Consider the following 21868-nt stretch of genomic DNA (forward strand, 5'->3'; position numbering starts at 1 on the left):
CCTGTGCATAAATATAATATATTTGATGTGCATAAATGTGTGTAATAAGCGTAAGCGACTGCCACCTTACCTTAGGTCCAGGGCCAGCTCATTTTTGACCTCTTAATCGGCCAGTCCAAGCAGATTATTATTTGTTCAGATGGTGACGAAACTTAAATATGTACAAAAAAGGAAAAATACCAAAGACATGCCCAAACACAAAACAAACAAAAGGACTCATGGCCGCCAAAGAAAAACCTGCAGCCTGCAGTGTGGAAGTGTATCCTGGCAGTGTGTTGCCTAACTGTGGGCTAACACGAAACTACCCCCATATCATAACTTTACATATTATGAGGATGGGGGTGAGATGTACTAGCATGAGAACAGGCTGAAGGCTGAACTAGACTGGGGGAAGCCCCTGGCCCACACACACACCACCCACAGAGCAGTCCGTGAACAAATAGATCGGAGTCAGAGTGGTTCATCTCAGCTCTCTCCTTCAGATCAGCTCCTATGGGAGACACAGAAGACATCACATACACGGGTGCGCGCACACACACACGCATATGCATTTGCATTCATGTTACACCCACCGTTCTGCTGCTACCAGCCTTATTATTATTGGTAAATAATGCACCATTTAAACACTTGTCCCCTAATACCCCCTTGCCCTAAAATGTTTATTCTAGTCTACTGAGCCATTTGTATTTTTAGGTTTTAGTATTTCTTATTGTTGTTGCATTGTCAAGAAGGAATCTGCAAGTAAGCATTTTGTTAGACTATGTATACCATGTGTATACCCTGTACATATGACTAATTCAAAGTTCAAAGTTGAGCCTCCTAAATCGTACTCCAACCTGTTTGGTCACCCTCCTCTTCTTCTCTTTTCGTTTTGTTGGACGCACTCGTCGCCTTGGTTACTGACACACAACACTGACTAAGCATAAAGCCTGAGTTGTCCATGGCTTAAAACAATAGATTTCATACAAGATTAATCATACCACAGAACATACCTTTAAAAACAAATATATATATAGGTTTATCATAACAATGTGATACTAAATAAATAAGTATTTATGGTCATTGAATGGCAATAAATGTAAACCAATATCTATAGCTGTCGCCAGGGGGCATTCTCCTCACACACACACACACACTACAGAGGCACTGATGCAACCACCTCATGGCCTCTAGTTTATTACGATAAATCATGATTCATGAGCCAACAGTTTTAAACATTATACTTTACATACATTGAGAATTTCAATCATGTACATGATTTAACACAATAGATATTATGGACTTTCACATTGAGCAAATCTCAAATGCTACATTCACAGATATACATTCACAGGGTGGCAGGTAGCCTCGTGGTTAGAGCGTTGGGCCAGTAACGTTGGGCCCACTATTCCCTGGTAGGCTGTCATTGTAAATAATCATTTGTTCTTAACTAACTTGCCTAATAAAATAGAAACACTGAATAAGATGCATTGTCAGTTTGGCACAGAACAGGTGTATCAGCGACCAAAGCCCTTTTCAGTATGACACAATGTAGTCCAAACAAAGTAGGTTGGAATGGATCTAATGTTTATGGAGGTGTCCATGATATAACGGAAGTGGTTTGCTGAACCACGCTCGCATGATGAGTAACCTTGCCTGAGACCTGAAGACTTGCTATAGCTCCCCGAGCAAATATAAGGCTTTTGCTTAATGGACTAACACATGTGCGGAGATCCCATGTTAAAAGAAAAGTCACACACTACTAGCCACACTCACAGGATTTGTTTTGTCTTACAGGGTTATTCTCTTTTCAGAATCTGTGGATGAACCTGTGTTGCCCCTGGCGAATATCTCAGTGATTGACAGCTCCCTCTCGCAGGGGGGGTCGACCTCGGTAACGGATGTAGCGAGCTTTACGAGCCTCGGACAGTGATTGGTTGAAATCAGGCAGGAGGTGGAGCGTTCTGGGCCGACCATCAGCAGCGAGGACGTCGGAGGGGGGAGGAGGGAGAGGATAATACTCCTCTTTCTCTCTGTCTCGGTCTGTCCTCCTGTTCTCTTCCTCCTTTCTCGTTGCCCTCCTCTCTCTTCCCCTCACATATTCTCTCTCTCTCTCAGCTCTCCCCTCCCTTCCTTCCACTTCCCCTCTCTCCCCCAGCCCAGTGCTGGTCAATTCTGCTGCAGGCTGCAGTTTGAGGTCTGGCAGGCAGAGTGGCGCCACTGAGCTCTCTACCCCCCTGTCTCTGTGGGTCTGCAGAGCTGCAGAGGAAGTCATGGACCCGAACCTGGAGTGCAGCCAGACCAGACACTCCCCCACAAACAGCTTTCACTGACCTGAGACAATGAGGGGGAGAGAGAAGAGAGAGAGAGGGAGAGAGAAATAGAGATAAACAGTCAGACGACACACAAATGCATACACACGTACGCACACACACACACAACAAACTATCAGTATCCATCTTGTGTCACCATGTTGTGACTCAGTGTTTGTTTATTGGCTATAACAAATGTTTTTGGACAACAAAACAATCATACCCAGACACACACACAAACAAACAAGGGGCCTGCTTTGTGGATTCAGTAAAATGCTGCATTGAACAACAGAGAAAGAGATAGAGGGAGGGAGAAAGAAGAAAAAAAATGAAACCAGGACTATAAATCCACTAGAAGTTGGCAGAGGGATGCACATCATAAAAGAAAATGAGTTTAGAATCAGTCTGTTAAAAGAGCCAGCATGGATCCCTGCCAAGCCACAGCACAGAGAAAAACAGACACATCACTGGAGAAGCATTATCTGTATGTAGAGTAGTATAGAACAGTGTTTGTAAACTGCCCACATACACTAGTTAACAGTAAGAGAGGGGAAAGCCCAGCAGCCTACCAGTAGGAGAGAGGGGAAGGGGGTATGAAGCAATAGAATATGCATAGATATGGGATGTGAGCTATAATTGTGAATGTCTCTCAAACGCACACACACTAATTTCTCTCTCGCTCGCTCTTTCTCTCTCTCTCTCTCTCTCTCTCTCTCTCTCTCTCAAGAGGATGATAGTCAAACCCACATTGACAGAGAGCTGTGTGTGTGTTTGTGTGCATCTCAGAGTGAGGTTTTAAGCATCTCGTTATCTGCCCCCTTGATTAGCATAATTAACCAGTCCACATGCTTAAAATCCCCATCCACCAATCAGCCTGCTGCGGGGGGTGGGGTCACAAACTCTCACCATCACCCTATCCTCCCCACAAATGCCCAGTTATGTACATATTGTTGTTCTATTCCTTTTGCTTATTTTCTGAATAACTGTAAGATGTAAATATTGTGTCGTTCCTGGAAGCTGTTGCCGTAGTGATAACCAAAAGATACCTGTGTTGTATCACACACACACACACACACACACACACACACACACACACACACACACACACACACACACACACACACACACACACACACACACACACACACACACACACACACACACTACCATAACAAACATCATGAGTAACTTTACATGTGTAGATGTGCAATGACAGTGTCATGTTTTGTCATTGATTATCATGCCTTGTCCCTGTTCTTCTCCTTCTATTCGTTTCCCTCTGCTGGTCTTATTAGGTTCTTTCCCTCTTTCTATCCCTCTCTCTCCCCCTCCCTCTCTCACTCTCCCGCTCTCTCTTCTCTCTATCGTTCCGTTCCTGCTCCCAGCTGTTCCTATTCCCCTAATCAATCATTTAGTCTTCCCACACCTGTTCCCGATCCTTTTCCCTGATTAGAGTCCCTATTTCTCTCCTTGTTATTCGTTTCTGCCCTGTCGGTTCCTTGTCTAGAATTCACCGTGCTGTGTTTGTGTATCGCCCTGTCGTGTCGTGTTTTCCTCAGATGCTGCGTGGTGAGCAGGTGTCTGAGTCTGTCTGGTTCAAGTGCCTTCCCGAGGCAACCTGTTGTTCACCTGCTGTTCAAGATCGAGTCTCCAGTTTGTCCTCGTCATTTCGAGTGATAGTTGTGTTTTTTGATTGTATTTACTTTACTGGATTAAAGACTCTGTTTTCGCCAAGTCGCTTTTGGGTCCTCTTTCACCTGCATGACAGAAGGAACCGACCAAGGAATGGACCCAGCGACTTCAGACGCTCGTTACACTGCCGTCGAGATCCAAGGAGCCATGCTCGGCAGACACGAGCAGGAATTGTCTGCTGCTCGCCATGCCGTGGAGAACCTGGCCGCTCAGGTTTCCGACCTCTCTGGACAGTTCCAGAGTCTACGTCTCGTGCCACCTGTTACTTCCTGGCCTGCCGAGCCTCCAGAACCTAGGGTTAATAACCCACCTTGCTACTCCGGGCAGCCCACTGAGTGCCGCTCCTTTCTCACGCAGTGTGAGATTGTGTTCTCTCTCCAACCCAACACATACTCTAGAGAGAGAGCTCGGGTTGCTTACGTCATTTCACTCCTTACTGGCCGGGCTCGAGAATGGGGCACAGCTATCTGGGAGGCAAGGGCTGATTGCTCTAACAAGTTCCAGAACTTTAAAGAGGAGATGATTCGGGTTTTTGACCGTTCAGTTTTTGGTAGGGAGGCTTCTAGGGCCCTGGCTTCCTTATGCCAAGGTGAACGGTCCATAACGGATTATTCTATTGAGTTTCGCACTCTTGCTGCCTCTAGTGAGTGGAACGAGCCGGCGCTGCTCGCTCGTTTTCTGGAGGGACTCCACGCAGTGGTTAAGGATGAGATTCTCTCCCGGGAGGTTCCTTCAGATGTGGACTCTTTGATTGCTCTCGCCATCCGCATAGAACGACGGGTAGATCTTCGTCACCGGGCTCGTGGAAGAGAGCTCGCATCAACGGTGTTTCCCTGCTCCGCATCGCAACCATCTCCCTCCTCTGGCTCAGAGACTGAGCCCATGCAGCTGGGAGGGATTCGCATCTCGACTAAGGAGAGGGAACGGAGGCACCGCCTGTGCCTCTATTGCGGAGTTGCTGGACATTTTGTTAATTCATGTCCAGTAAAAGCCAGAACACATCTGTAAGCGGAGGGCTACAGGTGAGCGCAACTACTCAAGTCTCTCCATCAAAATCCTGTACTACTTTGTCGGGTTCGGGTGCTACATGTAGTGCCTTGATAGACTCTGGGGCTGAGGGTTGTTTCATGGACGAAGCATGGGTTCGGAAACATGACATTCCTTTCAGAGAGTTAGAGAAGCCTACGCCCATGTTCGCCTTAGATGGTAGTCATCTTCCCAGTATCAGATTTGAGACACTACCTTTAACCCTCACAGTATCTGGTAACCACAGTGAGACTATTTCTTTTTTGATTTTCCGTTCACCGTTTACACCTGTTGTTTTGGGTCATCCCTGGCTAGTATGTCATAATCCTTCTATTAATTGGTCTAGTAATTCTATCCTATCCTGGAACGTTTCTTGTCATGTGAAGTGTTTAATGTCTGCCATCCCTCCCGTTTCTTCTGTCCCTACTTCTCAGGAGGAACCTGGCGATTTGACAGGAGTGCCGGAGGAATATCATGATCTGCGCACGGTCTTCAGTCGGTCCCGAGCCAACTTCCTTCCTCCTCACCGGTCGTATGATTGTAGTATTGATCTCCTTCCGGGGACCACTCCTCCTCGGGGTAGACTATACTCTCTGTCGGCTCCCGAACGTAAGGCTCTCGAGGATTATTTGTCTGTGTCTCTTGACGCCGGTACCATAGTGCCTTCTTCCTCTCCGGCCGTGGCGGGGTTCTTTTTTGTTAAGAAGAAGGACGGTACTCTGCGCCCCTGCGTGGATTATCGAGGGCTGAATGACATAACGGTTAAGAATCGTTATCCGCTTCCCCTTATGTCATCAGCCTTCGAGATTCTGCAGGGAGCCAGGTGCTTTACTAAGTTGGACCTTCGTAACGCTTACCATCTCGTGCGCATCAGAGAGGGGGACGAGTGGAAAACGGCGTTTAACACTCCGTTAGGGCATTTTGAGTACCGGGTTCTGCCGTTCGGTCTCGCCAATGCGCCAGCTGTTTTTCAGGCATTAGTTAATGATGTTCTGAGAGACATGCTGAACATCTTTGTTTTTGTCTATCTTGACGATATCCTGATTTTTTCTCCGTCACTCGAGATTCATGTTCAGCACGTTCGACGTGTTCTACAGTGCCTTTTAGAGAATTGTCTCTACGTAAAGGCTGAGAAGTGCTCTTTTCATGTCTCCTCCGTTACTTTTCTCGGTTCCGTTATTTCCGCTGAAGGCATTCAGATGGATTCCGCTAAGGTCCAAGCTGTCAGTGATTGGCCCGTTCCAAGGTCACGTGTCGAGTTGCAGCGCTTTTTAGGTTTCGCTAATTTCTATCGGCGTTTCATTCGTAATTTCGGTCAAGTTGCTGCCCCTCTCACAGCTCTTACTTCTGTCAAGACGTGTTTTAAGTGGTCCGGTTCCGCCCAGGGAGCTTTTGATCTTCTAAAAGAACGTTTTACGTCCGCTCCTATCCTCGTTACTCCTGACGTCACTAGACAATTCATTGTCGAGGTTGACGCTTCAGAGGTAGGCGTGGGAGCCATTCTATCCCAGCGCTTCCAGTCTGACGATAAGGTTCATCCTTGCGCTTATTTTTCTCATCGCCTGTCGCCATCTGAGCGCAACTATGATGTGGGTAACCGTGAACTGCTCGCCATCCGCTTAGCCCTAGGCGAATGGCGACAGTGGTTGGGGGCGACCGTTCCTTTTGTCGTTTGGACAGACCATAAGAACCTTGAGTACATCCGTTCTGCCAAACGACTTAATGCCCGTCAAGCTCGTTGGGCGTTGTTTTTCGCTCGTTTCGAGTTTGTGATTTCTTACCGTCCGGGTAGCAAGAACACCAAGCCTGATGCCTTATCCCGTCTGTTTAGTTCTTCTGTGGCTTCTACTGATCCCGAGGGGATTCTTCCTTATGGGCGTGTTGTCGGGTTAACAGTCTGGGGAATTGAAAGACAGGTTAAGCAAGCACTCACGCACACTGCGTCGCCGCGCGCTTGTCCTAGTAACCTCCTTTTCGTTCCTGTTTCCACTCGTCTGGCTGTTCTTCAGTGGGCTCACTCTGCCAAGTTAGCTGGTCATCCCGGTGTTCGAGGCACTCTTGCGTCTATTCGCCAGCGCTTTTGGTGGCCGACTCAGGAGCGTGACACGCGCCGTTTCGTGGCTGCTTGTTCGGACTGCGCGCAGACTAAGTCGGGTAACTCTCCTCCTGCCGGTCGTCTCAGACCGCTCCCCATTCCTTCTCGACCATGGTCTCACATCGCCCTAGACTTCATTACCGGTCTGCCTTTGTCTGCGGGGAAGACTGTGATTCTTACGGTTGTCGATAGGTTCTCTAAGGCGGCACATTTCATTCCCTCGCTAAACTTCCTTCCGCTAAGGAGACGGCACAAATCATTATCGAGAATGTATTCAGAATTCATGGCCTCCCGTTAGACGCCGTTTCAGACAGAGGCCCGCAATTCACGTCACAGTTTTGGAGGGAGTTCTGTCGTTTGATTGGTGCGTCCGTCAGTCTCTCTTCCGGGTTTCATCCCCAGTCTAACGGTCAAGCAGAGAGGGCCAATCAGACGATTGGTCGCATACTACGCAGCCTTTCTTTCAGAAACCCTGCGTCTTGGGCAGAACAGCTCCCCTGGGCAGAATACGCTCACAATTCGCTTCCTTCGTCTGCTACCGGGTTATCTCCGTTTCAGAGTAGTCTGGGTTACCAGCCTCCTCTGTTCTCATCCCAGCTTGCCGAGTCCAGCGTTCCCTCCGCTCAAGCGTTTGTCCAACGTTGTGAGCGCACCTGGAGGAGGGTGAGGTCTGCACTTTGCCGTTACAGGGCACAGACTGTGAGAGCCGCCAATAAACGCAGGATTAAGAGTCCAAGGTATTGTTGCGGCCAGAGAGTGTGGCTTTCCACTCGCAACCTTCCTCTTACGACAGCTTCTCGTAAGTTGACTCCGCGGTTCATTGGTCCGTTCCGTGTCTCCCAGGTCATCAATCCTGTCGCAGTGCGACTGCTTCTTCCGCGACATCTTCGTCGCGTCCATCCTGTCTTCCATGTCTCCTGTGTCAAGCCCTTTCTTCGCACTCCCGTTCGTCTTCCCTCCCCCCCTCCCGTCCTTGTCGAGAGCGCACCTATTTACAAGGTACATAAGATCATGGACATGCGTTCTCGGGGACGGGGTCACCAATACTTAGTGGATTGGGAGGGTTACGGTCCTGAGGAGAGGAGTTGGGTTCCGTCTCGGGACGTGCTGGACCGTTCACTCATTGATGATTTCCTCCGTTGCCGCCAGGATTCCTCCTCGAGTGCGCCAGGAGGCGCTCGGTGAGTGGGGGTACTGTCATGTTTTGTCATTGATTATCATGCCTTGTCCCTGTTCTTCTCCTTCTATTCGTTTCCCTCTGCTGGTCTTATTAGGTTCTTTCCCTCTTTCTATCCCTCTCTCTCCCCCTCCCTCTCTCACTCTCCCGCTCTCTCTTCTCTCTATCGTTCCGTTCCTGCTCCCAGCTGTTCCTATTCCCCTAATCAATCATTTAGTCTTCCCACACCTGTTCCCGATCCTTTTCCCTGATTAGAGTCCCTATTTCTCTCCTTGTTATTCGTTTCTGCCCTGTCGGTTCCTTGTCTAGAATTCACCGTGCTGTGTTTGTGTATCGCCCTGTCGTGTCGTGTTTTCCTCAGATGCTGCGTGGTGAGCAGGTGTCTGAGTCTGTCTGGTTCAAGTGCCTTCCCGAGGCAACCTGTTGTTCACCTGCTGTTCAAGATCGAGTCTCCAGTTTGTCCTCGTCATTTCGAGTGATAGTTGTGTTTTTTGATTGTATTTACTTTACTGGATTAAAGACTCTGTTTTCGCCAAGTCGCTTTTGGGTCCTCTTTCACCTGCATGACAGACAGTGCAAACACATGGATACAATTTCTGCATGGAAGAACAGGGAGATATTGTCATGTTTGTCATTTATTATCATGTCTTGTCCCTGTGCTCCCCATTCTATTCGTTTCCCTCTGCTGGTCTTATTAGGTTCTTTCCCTCTTTCTATCCCTCTCTCTCCCCCTCCCTCTCTCACTCTCTCGCTCTCTCTTCTCTCTATCGTTCCGTTCCTGCTCCCAGCTGTTCCTATTCCCCTAATCATCATTTAGTCTTCCCACACCTGTTCCCGATCCTTTCCCCTGATTAGAGTCCCTATTTCTTCCTTTGTGTTCCGTTCCTGTCCCGTCGGTTCCTTGTTTAGAATTCACCGTGCTGTGATTGTGTATCGCCCTGTCCTGTCGTGTTTTTGCCTTCATCAGATGCTGCGTGTGAGCAGGTGTCTCTGTCAGCTACGGCCTGCGCCTACCCGAAGCGACCTGCAGTCTGTGGCCGCTTCTCCTGTTATTCCCTCTACAGACTAGAGGATTTCTGTTATTCCCTGTTTGGACATTTCCTGTTAAGGATTCAGGATTTGTCGTTTTCTGTTTGGACTTGAATAAACTCTGTTTCTGTTAAGTCGCTTTTGGGTCCTCTTTCACCCGCATGACAGAAGGAACCGACCAAGGAATGGACCCAGCGACTTCAGACGCTCGTTACACTGCCGTCAAGATCCAAGGAGCCATGCTCGGCAGACACGAGCAGGAATTGTCTGCTGCTCGCCATGCCGTGGAGAACCTGGCCGCTCAGGTTTCCGACCTCTCTGGACAGTTCCAGAGTCTACGTCTCGTGCCACCTGTTACTTCCTGGCCTGCCGAGCCTCCAGAACCTAGGGTTAATAACCCACCTTGCTACTCCGGGCAGCCCACTGAGTGCCGCTCCTTTCTCACGCAGTGTGAGATTGTGTTCTCTCTCCAACCCAACACATACTCTAGAGAGAGAGCTCGGGTTGCTTACGTCATTTCACTCCTTACTGGCCGGGCTCGAGAATGGGGCACAGCTATCTGGGAGGCAAGGGCTGATTGCTCTAACAAGTTCCAGAACTTTAAAGAGGAGATGATTCGGGTTTTTGACCGTTCAGTTTTTGGTAGGGAGGCTTCTAGGGCCCTGGCTTCCTTATGCCAAGGTGAACGGTCCATAACGGATTATTCTATTGAGTTTCGCACTCTTGCTGCCTCTAGTGAGTGGAACGAGCCGGCGCTGCTCGCTCGTTTTCTGGAGGGACTCCACGCAGTGGTTAAGGATGAGATTCTCTCCCGGGAGGTTCCTTCAGATGTGGACTCTTTGATTGCTCTCGCCATCCGCATAGAACGACGGGTAGATCTTCGTCACCGGGCTCGTGGAAGAGAGCTCGCATCAACGGTGTTTCCCTGCTCCGCATCGCAACCATCTCCCTCCTCTGGCTTTGAGACTGAGCCCATGCAGCTGGGAGGGATTCGCATCTCGACTAAGGAGAGGGAACGGAGGATCACCAACCGCCTGTGCCTCTATTGCGGAGTTGCTGGACATTTTGTTAATTCATGTCCAGTAAGAGGCCAGAGCCCATCAGTAAGCGGAGGGCTACTGGTGAGCGCTACTACTCAGGTCTCTTCATCTAGATCTTGTACTACTATGTCGGTCCATCTACGCTGGACCGGTTCGGGTGCTACATGCAGTGCCTTGATTGACTCTGGGGCTGAGGGTTGTTTCATGGACGAAGCATGGGTTCGGAAACATAACATTCCTTTCAGACCGTTAGACAAGCCTACGCCCATGTTTGCCTTAGATGGTAGTCATCTTCCCAGTATCAAATTTGAGACACTACCTTTAACTCTCACAGTATCTGGTAACCACAGTGAGACTATTTCTTTTTTGATTTTCCGTTCACCGTTTACACCTGTTGTTTTGGGTCATCCCTGGCTAGTATGTCATAATCCTTCTATTAATTGGTCTAGTAATTCTATCCTATCCTGGAACGTTTCTTGTCATGTGAAGTGTTTAATGTCTGCCATCCCTCCCGTTTCTTCTGTCCCTACTTCTCAGGAGGAACCTGGCGATTTGACAGGAGTGCCGGAGGAATATCATGATCTGCGCACGGTCTTCAGTCGGTCCCGAGCCAACTCCCTTCCTCCTCACCGGTCGTATGATTGTAGTATTGATCTCCTTCCGGGGACCACTCCTCCTCGAGGTAGACTATACTCTCTGTCGGCTCCCGAACGTAAGGCTCTCGAGGATTATTTGTCTGTGTCTCTTGACGCCGGTACCATAGTGCCTTCTTCTTCTCCGGCCGGGGCGGGGTTCTTTTTGTTAAGAAGAAGGACGGTACTCTGCGCCCCTGCGTGGATTATCGAGGGCTGAATGACATAACGGTTAAGAATCGTTATCCGCTTCCCCTTATGTCATCAGCCTTCGAGATTCTGCAGGGAGCCAGGTGCTTTACTAAGTTGGACCTTCGTAACGCTTACCATCTCGTGCGCATCAGAGAGGGGGACGAGTGGAAAACGGCGTTTAACACTCCGTTAGGGCATTTTGAGTACCGGGTTCTGCCGTTCGGTCTCGCCAATGCGCCAGCTGTTTTTCAGGCATTAGTTAATGATGTTCTGAGAGACATGCTGAACATCTTTGTTTTTGTCTATCTTGACGATATCCTGATTTTTTTCTCCGTCACTCGAGATTCATGTTCAGCACGTTCGACGTGTTCTACAGCGCCTTTTAGAGAATTGTCTCTACGTAAAGGCTGAGAAGTGCTCTTTTCATGTCTCCTCCGTTACTTTTCTCGGTTCCGTTATTTCCGCTGAAGGCATTCAGATGGATTCCGCTAAGGTCCAAGCTGTCAGTGATTGGCCCGTTCCAAGGTCACGTGTCGAGTTGCAGCGCTTTTTAGGTTTCGCTAATTTCTATCGGCGTTTCATTCGTAATTTCGGTCAAGTTGCTGCCCCTCTCACAGCTCTTACTTCTGTCAAGACGTGTTTTAAGTGGTCCGGTTCCGCCCAGGGAGCTTTTGATCTTCTAAAAGAACGTTTTACGTCCGCTCCTATCCTCGTTACTCCTGACGTCACTAGACAATTCATTGTCGAGGTTGACGCTTCAGAGGTAGGCGTGGGAGCCATTCTATCCCAGCGCTTCCAGTCTGACGATAAGGTTCATCCTTGCGCTTATTTTTCTCATCGCCTGTCGCCATCTGAGCGCAACTATGATGTGGGTAACCGTGAACTGCTCGCCATCCGCTTAGCCCTAGGCGAATGGCGACAGTGGTTGGAGGGGGCGACCGTTCCTTTTGTCGTTTGGACAGACCATAAGAACCTTGAGTACATCCGTTCTGCCAAACGACTTAATGCCCGTCAAGCTCGTTGGGCGTTGTTTTTCGCTCGTTTCGAGTTTGTGATTTCTTACCGTCCGGGTAGCAAGAACACCAAGCCTGATGCCTTATCCCGTCTGTTTAGTTCTTCTGTGGCTTCTACTGATCCCGAGGGGATTCTTCCTTATGGGCGTGTTGTCGGGTTAACAGTCTGGGGAATTGAAAGACAGGTTAAGCAAGCACTCACGCACACTGCGTCGCCGCGCGCTTGTCCTAGTAACCTCCTTTTCGTTCCTGTTTCCACTCGTCTGGCTGTTCTTCAGTGGGCTCACTCTGCCAAGTTAGCTGGTCATCCCGGTGTTCGAGGCACTCTTGCGTCTATTCGCCAGCGCTTTTGGTGGCCGACTCAGGAGCGTGACACGCGCCGTTTCGTGGCTGCTTGTTCGGACTGCGCGCAGACTAAGTCGGGTAACTCTCCTCCTGCCGGTCGTCTCAGACCGCTCCCCATTCCTTCTCGACCATGGTCTCACATCGCCTTAGACTTCATTACCGGTCTGCCTTTGTCTGCGGGGAAGACTGTGAGAGCCGCCAATAAACGCAGGATTAAGAGTCCAAGGTATTGTTGCGGCCAGAGAGTGTGGCTTTCCACTCGCAACCTTCCTCTTACGACAGCTTCTCGTAAGTTGACTCCGCGGTTCATTGGTCCGTTCCGTGTCTCCCAGGTCGTCAATCCTGTCGCTGTGCGACTGCTTCTTCCGCGACATCTTCGTCGCGTCCATCCTGTCTTCCATGTCTCCTGTGTTAAGCCCTTTCTTCGCACCCCGTTCGTCTTCCCTCCCCCTCCCGTCCTTGTCGAGAGCGCACCTATTTACAAGGTACATAAGATCATGGACATGCGTTCTCGGGGACGGGGTCACCAATACTTAGTGGATTGGGAGGGTTACGGTCCTGAGGAGAGGAGTTGGGTTCCGTCTCGGGACGTGCTGGACCGTTCACTCATCGATGATTTCCTCCGTTGCCGCCAGGATTCCTCCTCGAGTGCGCCAGGAGGCGCTCGGTGAGTGGGGGTACTGTCATGTTTGTCATTTATTATCATGTCTTGTCCCTGTGCTCCCCATTCTATTCGTTTCCCTCTGCTGGTCTTATTAGGTTCTTTCCCTCTTTCTATCCCTCTCTCTCCCCTCCCTCTCTCACTCTCTCGCTCTCTCTTCTCTCTATCGTTCCGTTCCTGCTCCCAGCTGTTCCTATTCCCCTAATCATCATTTAGTCTTCCCACACCTGTTCCCGATCCTTTCCCCTGATTAGAGTCCCTATTTCTTCCTTTGTGTTCCGTTCCTGTCCCGTCGGTTCCTTGTTTAGAATTCACCGTGCTGTGATTGTGTATCGCCCTGTCCTGTCGTGTTTTTGCCTTCATCAGATGCTGCGTGTGAGCAGGTGTCTCTGTCAGCTACGGCCTGCGCCTACCCGAAGCGACCTGCAGTCTGTGGCCGCTTCTCCTGTTATTCCCCTCTACAGACTAGAGGATTTCTGTTATTCCCTGTTTGGACATTTCCTGTTAAGGATTCAGGATTTGTCGTTTTCTGTTTGGACTTGAATAAACTCTGTTTCTGTTAAGTCGCTTTTGGGTCCTCTTTCACCCGCATGACAGATATACTGTAATCTTGAAAAATGTGCACATCCACTGATCTTGCTGTGCAACCCATGAATGGCATGTGATCTTCTCTTTAAAGTTTAAACTCTATAGATATTTCTCGTGCATTCATTGAATTGGAAAAATAAATAGATGTTACTGTTGCAAAATGTTTTCAGTTGGCCAACTGCTGGGCTGGCTAACATTCCACCTGGAAAACACTTCCCCTTCTGGTTATGCACTGTGCAGGCTTTTGCTCTGGCTAATCAACATCCTGGTGAGCAGCAGATTAGAATAGTCAGGTGTGTTAGAGCAGGGATAGAACAAAATCATGCAGGAGGGTATAGCTCTCCTGAAGAAGGGTTGGCCATCTCCAGAGATAATTTATTATCAGGGGTTTGATTAGTCAACACTGACATTCTATACTTGTTATTACTTGGCTTTTTCACAGCAACTAAAGTGAAATTATCAAAGAAACTGAAAGGACGAGTACTAATGCCAAGGTTAACCTGACAGCCTGTCAGTTCTTCTCTCAACCATCTGGGCCAGGATTAGATTAGCCCTATGAAGGTCCTGTTATATAATCTAGCACTCCACAGATTAGCTTCATTCTTCTGTGAACATGTTACATTAACCCTTTAACAAAAAGAGTCCCAGCTTCACTGTACAGTTGACAGTGTTGTGGTAGCTCTGTAATAAACTGGGGTAGGGCTGTAGGCTGTTAAGGCTGTCATCATAAAGAAATAAGCAAACTGCACAGCAAAAACTTCATGCTGTTTCATCTCGTGAAGTAAAGCAAATTGCCCTGTGTGGCTTTGAGCTGACCCAGTCTGCCTGAGACAGGAACCCACAGTGATTTAAACATGTTTGGTTTATCTCTGATGTGAAGAGCTCACCTGTGTTTCTTTGGGTCTTTGGTGGCCCGTGGGATTGTGGGTAGGGTAGTCCTGCAGGGCATGGAGAGATGGGAGGGGTCAGGGTTGACAGGTTGCGACACCAGAGGGTGAAGGCTCCTCCTCCAGGGGTTACCTGGGGTCACACAGGTACAGGTCAGCTCACACACGCACACACACATGCACGCACGTGCACACACACACGTACACACACACACAAGCATCTCTCTCACCGGTCCTGATGTTGAGCAGGTCTCTGTGTAGTCTTCGTTGTTCTGTGGTGAGTGTGTTGAGGTGGTAGCTCGTGGCCTGCTCCAGTCTCTGTAATCCCCCCTGCAGGCGAGCCTGAGCTCTGTGCTCCTCTCTCCTTTGGGCCTCACTGCCCTGCCACAGCCCCTTGCCACCACCACCACCACCACCACCACCAACACCACCACCACCACCACGCATGGCTCTCTCACACCTCCTGACATACATAAATACATAGAGTTAGATACTGTCTGCTACTATACAACTGAAAGATTGGATCACCTGGGTGACAACCTGCATCCCTACATCTGTCAGTCTAACAAATGAGCCATTGCACTGAGAGGTTGAAGGTGTTAATTTAGGATTTTTTTTGTACAATGTTTACATTTTTTGTAAGACTTTTTCTTTGCATTATATCTTGTCCAGACCCACCTGGCCAGACCCACATGCTCACACCCACATCTCCAGCATCACTCTCCGCTACATGGCCTCAAACTGCACCATTTTGTTTCTCTCCGTCACCCATACACCTTCAACATTTAGATAAAAAAGCGTTTGACCTTTCCATTGTGTTAATGACGGAGGAAAGTACACATTTTTCAAGATGATTGACAAAACAAGTATTATCCATGTCACGTTCTGACCTTTATTTCCTGTGTTTTGTATTTAGTTAGTATGGTCAGGGCGTGAGTTGGGTGGGCAGTCTATGTTTGTTTTTCTATGATTTGGGTATTTCTATGTTTCGGCCTAGTATGGTTCTCAATCAGAGGCAGGTGTCATTAGTTGTCTCTGATTGAGAATCATACTTAGGTAGCCTGGGTTTCACTGTGTGTTTGTGGGTGATTGTTCCTGTCTCTGTCTTTGCACCAGATAGGACTGTTTTGAGTTTTCACATGTCTTATTTTTTGTAGTCAGTTGTTCATGTGTACCTTAACGTATTAAAGAGAACCATGGACACTTACCACGCCGCGTATTGGTCCTCTGATCCGTTTCGCCTCTCCTCTTCAGAAGAAGAGGAGGAAATTCATTACAATCCAACCCATAGGGTATCTAACTGCACCGTATACCATGTCTTAAAAGTACATTTAGATTGTAATACTTATGACAGCCATCGTTCTATCTCCACCCATAACTTTTAGACTTTAGAACATTCCCAGAAGGCATGGATTATTGAGTCATTGTTAGTTTTACACTTGAGACATGACTCTGCCGTTGTGCTGTATAATTTGTGAAATTTGTCTCTTGTATAATAAATTCTATACATTAGTTTATGATGGATTAAACATACATTTTCGTTAACTGTCATTTCATTAGTTATGTTCCAACACTCCCTCCATCTTGTGCCAATATCAGTTATTTTTAAGTTGTGGTTCCAATAGTTTATATATTTTTTCCTAAGAGATTGTCGGTTGGATATGCTCTCTGCAAGATTTTCTTTATCTTACCTATCATATGAACATCCTTTTCGGACTCAAATAGCATTCCCTCCAGATTGATCTGATGCCCAATGGGTCTAAGGTGTTGTATTGAAGGTTTTTTCTGCCTTGATGGTGTTTCCTGTATGTTTACCATTAGCTGCATCAGTAACATCCCTGTTCGGGCCCTGGGGGACTGAGGGACTGGGGGCCTGGCTCCTATAGGTCTCAGTAGTAAGTTATGGACGGGGCAAAACAGGCCTGCCAATTAACACTATACTGTATGTGCCACTTCCATCAACTCTTACACGTCAGTTATACAGTTAGTCTATAATACAGTCTATACACTGTACGGAAGCATTAGATCTCATACAGTACCGTACAGAACGTCATTCATGTCATTCGTCTCTTTAATCCTTTTCTCACTGCAGTTTTCCTTCTCTTATTTATGAATTACAGTCAGATCATGTTAAAACATGCTTTACCCTCATCCTATATTGTGTATGGTTGCATGTAACACCCAAGTAAACACACAGACATATCACCATCACTGACATAGTTCCAAACACGGAGCGTGTGTATTTGTTCTCTCACTTTCTCCCCCTCTCCTCCCCTTCTCGTGCTCTCTCTCTCTCTTTCTCCCCCCACCCACTCTCTATATATATGTTTCTTGTGTTGTGGTGTTGCTATGCTGGGCTGTTAGATCATGTTGACTGTTGACTCAATGTAATCATTGCCCATCATTACTCTCCATGGGGTCTGACTCACCCCAACAGGAAGTGTGTGTATGTGTGTGAGGCCCTTTCTCGAAAGAGAGAGAGCACGCGCTTCAGATAGTGTTTTTGGTGCTGTAGTTTGAAAGCAGAGATGTGTGAGTGTGGAATGGAGATAAAGAAGGAGCAAGAGATTTATGCATGGCCTGTGTTTTATCAAAGTGTGTGTATGTGTGTATCTACAGCCCAGCTTATTCTGCCCACGTAGCACAGCCTGCTTTGGTCAGTGTCTGATGGTGAGACTGATGTTCCCATCAAAGCAGTCAACTTCCTCAGGGGTTTTGTGGGGTTTGTGTGTGTGTGTGCAGTACTGTCCACCCACTGTATTTTGCATTACCACTCCCCAAGTGCACCATGGGTATCTCACACACTGTCGCAGCTAACCAGACCCATGGGCTATAAGCATCTACACCCCCCCCCTTCTCTCTCTCTCTCTCTCTCTCTCTCTCTCTCTCTCTCTCTCTCTCTCTCTCTCTCTCTCTCTCTCTCTCTCTCTCTCTCTCTCTCTCTCTCTCTCTCTCTCTCTCTCTCTCAATTCAATTCAATTCAATTGGCATGGGAAAAATATTTTTACATTGCCAAAGAAAGTCAAATAGATAATAAACAAAAGTTAAATAAACAATCAAAAAATATCTCAGAAAACCCACCTCTGACACTCAGAGCTTGAACCAGCAACACTATGGTTGCGAGGTAAGTGCACTACCACCTGTGCCATAAAAGTCTGAACCTCTTAGTAGACAGAGTAGTACATGAAGGCTACATTAGCAAGAAGGCTCTAGCAGGACACAATCATCTCCATCTCTCTGCTTCTATTAGCTCCAGTGGGCTGGAATGAACCCTGCACAAGGAAGAGGATGAGAATCTGCTTAGAAAGAGTTGAGTTCCTGGCATAAATTCCCTTTTGTATCAACAGCGGCCATAATTCACCATCAACAGGCGTAATGAGAGAGCAGAGGCAGTCATTAGCTTTGAGTGACCGGCTATGACAAGCAATTTAGTCTCATACACTGTCTGGGCACCTGCAGGAGAGAGGAAATTAGCATTTTAAATGGTGATAATTATGGCAGAGAGGCAGTGGAGATGTTCATATTCTTTCAATTCGCTTATGGATGGCTCTCTCTCTCTCTCTCTCTGTCTCTCTCTGTCTCTCTTTTTCTCTTCTCTTTTTCTCTCTCTCTCTCTCTCTCTCTCTCTCTCTCTCTCTCTCTCTCTCTCTCTCTCTCTCTCTCTCTCTCTCTCTCTCTCTCTCTCTCTCTCTCTCTCTCTCTCTCTCTCTCTCTCTCTCTCTCTCTCTCTCTCTCTCTCTCTCTCTCTCTCTCTCTCTCTCTCTCTCTCAGACACACACAAAGTGGTTCTACAGGCTTCTGTAGTATTGTATGCTGGACTCCCACGCCTCAATCTGGGTTCTACCAGAGAGCTAGAGCAGGATACAACTGGAGAGCACTTACAGGAAGGAGTAGGCTACACTTCAAACTTTCACATCACACAGAATCACTGTACGAACTCTTACATTACACCATCAAGCACAAGCATAAAAAAACAATGTTACCATTTAGAAACTATTTCAATTATAATGTACATGGTGTAGGCTTTGATAAATAAAATATACACTACAAGAGGGATTTGCCCAAATAGAAAGTGCGCGCCACTGCGCAGATCCTTCAAAATGTACCGTATATAATGTACCCATCAGTCAGGCGATCCAAAATGTAAGATATAACACACAGCAAAATTGTCAATATCTCTCCACCATACTCACATATGTTGCTGTTGGAAATAAAACATTTGTTACAAAACCACAAGGAAAGAAAATAACAAAGGAGGATTTCACTCTGTAAAACTCACATGATAACTTCCTTGAGGGCAGATTGTGCCAGAAGAAAATTACAATGTCTCTGTATCCATAACAGATGATACACACGATAGTAGTGTATATTCCGGAATTACTGCAAAATAACTGCGTTTTGTTTTATGACATATAGACCTAGTTTATGAAAGGACCATGTCCGATAGAATGTCAGTATTTCTGCGGGGAGAACGAGGATTTCTCCCGCACCCTTTACCAACCATGATGTAACTATCCGTAAGGAGGTCTCGGGACAAAGCTATTTAACCAGTGTCAGTCTCTAGATCACCATGGAAACCAGAGGGAGAGGAACAGAGTTAGGAGATTTATGCAAAATACTTGATAGTGGTTTGAAAGCACTATTAGACTAGTGCAACGCTAGGCATTGACCTTGGCCTATATCAAGTTATGCTGGCATGGAAAAATAAAGGGTATTTTAACCTTTGTTTAACTAGGCAAATCAGTTAAGAACAAATTCTTATTTACAATGATGCCCTCGGAACAATGGGTTAAATGCCTTGTTCAGGGGCAGAACTACAGATTTATACCTTGTCAGTTTGGGATTTAATCTAGCAACCTTTTGGCTTCTGGCCCAACACTCTGACCACTATGCTACCTGCTGCCCCAATCAGGGCTGTGTGCTAAACTGCAACCAACCATCACCTGTCATCACGGTCAGATGCATCTATTATAAGAAATGTAGGGGAATCAATCAGCAAGGATAGGGTTTGAACCAGCAACCTTGTATTAACAGCAGTGTGCTATAAGGATCAGGACCTCTTGACATATGCTGTGATTGCAGAGGGGTTTCCTTGTAATCTGGGTGATAGGCTGAGGCTGTGGTTCTATTCTAACCCAGGCAGGGCAGGCCATGGGGTTTATGGATGGATTAGGGTGATTTGGGTCAGTCAGTGATGGGATGTCAAACTGTCCAGGAAAGGAAACCCGTTTAGAGAAAATTATTGGAATGATACAAGTTCCACAGAATTTAATTTGTTTTACACACACGCACGCACGCACGCACGCACGCACGCACGCACGCACGCACGCACGCACGCACGCACGCACACACACACACACACACACACACACACACACACACACACACACACACACACACACACACACACACACACACACACACACACACACACACACACACACACACACGCACACACACACACACACGCACACATGCACACACACACACACTTGTCTTACTATCCTTGTGTGGACCAAACAATTGATTCTCATTCTAAATCCTATTTTCCCTAACCCTAACCTTAATGTTTACCCTAATTGTAAACATAACCTTAATTGTAACCCTAACCCTAAACATGACCCCTAACCTAAAATAGCCCTTTTCCTTGTGGGGACCCGCAAAATGTCCAGATTTGTCAGAATTGTACTTGTTTTACTTGTGGGACTTCTGGGTCCACAAGGATAGTAAAACCAAATACACACAAACACACAACTCTCTCACCCTGCTCTCATGTCGAATCGATAGCGAAGCATCTCGGGAGGAGAGGAGGAACGAGTGAGGCCCATATGGAGGAAAAGATGAAACACAGACTTGTATCTCTCCTCTTCTTTATCTCATATCGATCGATAAAACTGCTGTTTTTAGCTGCTGCCTCTAGCACCATACCTGACCCTGCTGTGTTCAGCTCTGAACCACACACCATCACTCTGCTGCCTGTTATCTGTGCTGTGTGTGTGTGTGTCAAGGGCGGGATCAGAACTCTGGTCTCCCACAGGAGAAACCAACGTCTTAGGCCGAGGGTGACATTGGTTTTGGAGTCGCAGGCAGGGCTATCTGTTATGTGTGTATGTGTGTGTCAGTGAAGGCTCCTCAGGGGAGGAGGTGGAGGATCATCCTCCTCAGTTAATTTCAGAAAAATTTATAAATAGTGAAACTATACTAAATATATTCACATCACCAATTAATTGATTAAAACACACTGTTTCACAATGAAGGGCTACAGTAGCCTCAACAGAGCTCTGTAGGGTAGTACTTTGGTGTAGCCGGAGGATAGCTTGTTTCCTCCTTTGGGTACATTATATTGACTTAAATACAAAACCTAGGAGGCTTGTGGTTCTCACCCCTTCCATAGACTTATACAGTAATTATGAGAACTTTCAGAAGACATCCTCCAACCTCAGAGCTCTGCATCAGGAACTGACATGTTGTCCACACAATCAAAGGATCAGAGAATGAATCGAGCACTGCAGTGCATAAAATGTGGTGAGTAGTTGGCTCAAAAGAGAGAGAGAGAGAAAGACAATAGTTGAACAGTTTGAACAAATTAATTTCTTAAGAAATGAAGGAGAAGCGAGTGGGAGAGAGAGAGCTAACTTTATTCTGTTTTTTTTCATTTTCACTTTTACTTACTTAGCTAGCGAATGCAGCGAGCAAGTTAAGCCTACTCAAACACCCTGATCAAACAGAGAGGGATATGTTAGCTAGCTGGCTATCCAACACTGGATGTCTTCCAAGCAAAGGTAAGCTTTTGGTTTTACTAATTTATTGCCAACCGGGCCCGCCAGTGTAACAGCTAAAATCCTTGCTGACTGTACACTGTACTGCATGATTGTAGCATGTTTACTAGCACGTTAGTTCTAGTAGCTATGTTGACTATGACGTTATAATATGGTGATAATGATGTAGGTTGTGTGTAGCGGTTATGGTATGAAGGTTTGGCTTGGAAAGGTTTTTTCATCTGGTCACAGACAGCTGATGTGTTGTGCACTGAAGGGAAAAGGTGAGAGGAGGAGAGCGAGGAGGAGAGCGTGTAGATGCAAGAAGAAATTATACAACAATCAAAGGGATCATGCTGTATGTATTGTGGCTGCTATGAAAGTGAACTGTGTTTGCGTGTGATCAGAGATGTATTCATTCCACTGATTCTGTTGAAAAACT

At 47.1% G+C, this 21868-nt stretch overlaps 1 protein-coding gene across 2 annotated transcripts; it reads right to left on the minus strand.

Annotated features, from left to right (window-relative positions):
• Nucleotides 1-1160: 1160 nt before the first annotated feature.
• LOC123997132 lies at nucleotides 1161-19161 on the minus strand. 2 transcript variants are annotated; one of them, XM_046301211.1, is made up of 5 exons: nucleotides 18948-19161; nucleotides 17750-17940; nucleotides 14899-15131; nucleotides 14669-14801; nucleotides 1161-2313 (listed from the first exon to the last, which is right to left on the minus strand). In XM_046301211.1, the coding sequence occupies exons 2-5, from the start codon at nucleotides 17815-17817 to the stop codon at nucleotides 2094-2096; spliced, it is 654 nt and encodes a 217-aa protein (XP_046157167.1). In that variant the 5' UTR covers nucleotides 17818-17940; nucleotides 18948-19161; the 3' UTR covers nucleotides 1161-2093. The 2 variants fall into 2 exon arrangements, with proteins under 2 accessions (XP_046157167.1, XP_046157168.1); XM_046301212.1 differs by lacking the exon at nucleotides 17750-17940.
• Between the last annotated feature and the right edge of the window lie 2707 nt (nucleotides 19162-21868).

The sequence above is a fragment of the Oncorhynchus gorbuscha genome, linkage group LG15, assembly GCF_021184085.1.
Source record: "Oncorhynchus gorbuscha isolate QuinsamMale2020 ecotype Even-year linkage group LG15, OgorEven_v1.0, whole genome shotgun sequence".
NCBI classification, from domain to species: Eukaryota; Metazoa; Chordata; class Actinopteri; order Salmoniformes; family Salmonidae; genus Oncorhynchus; species Oncorhynchus gorbuscha.

Bases quoted from the DNA above. Each gene is read 5' to 3' on its own strand.
- LOC123997132 (XM_046301211.1), bottom strand. From the start codon at position 17,817: ATGGCACAGGTGGTAGTGCACTTACCTCGCAACCATAGTGTTGCTGGT. The intron at 15,132-17,749 runs GTGGGTTTTCTG...TATGTATGTCAG, and splicing joins TCAAGCTCTGAGTGTCAGAG to GAGGTGTGAGAGAGCCATGC. The intron at 14,802-14,898 runs GTGAGAGAGATG...GTGTGACCCCAG, and splicing joins CCTGCTCAACATCAGGACCG to GTAACCCCTGGAGGAGGAGC.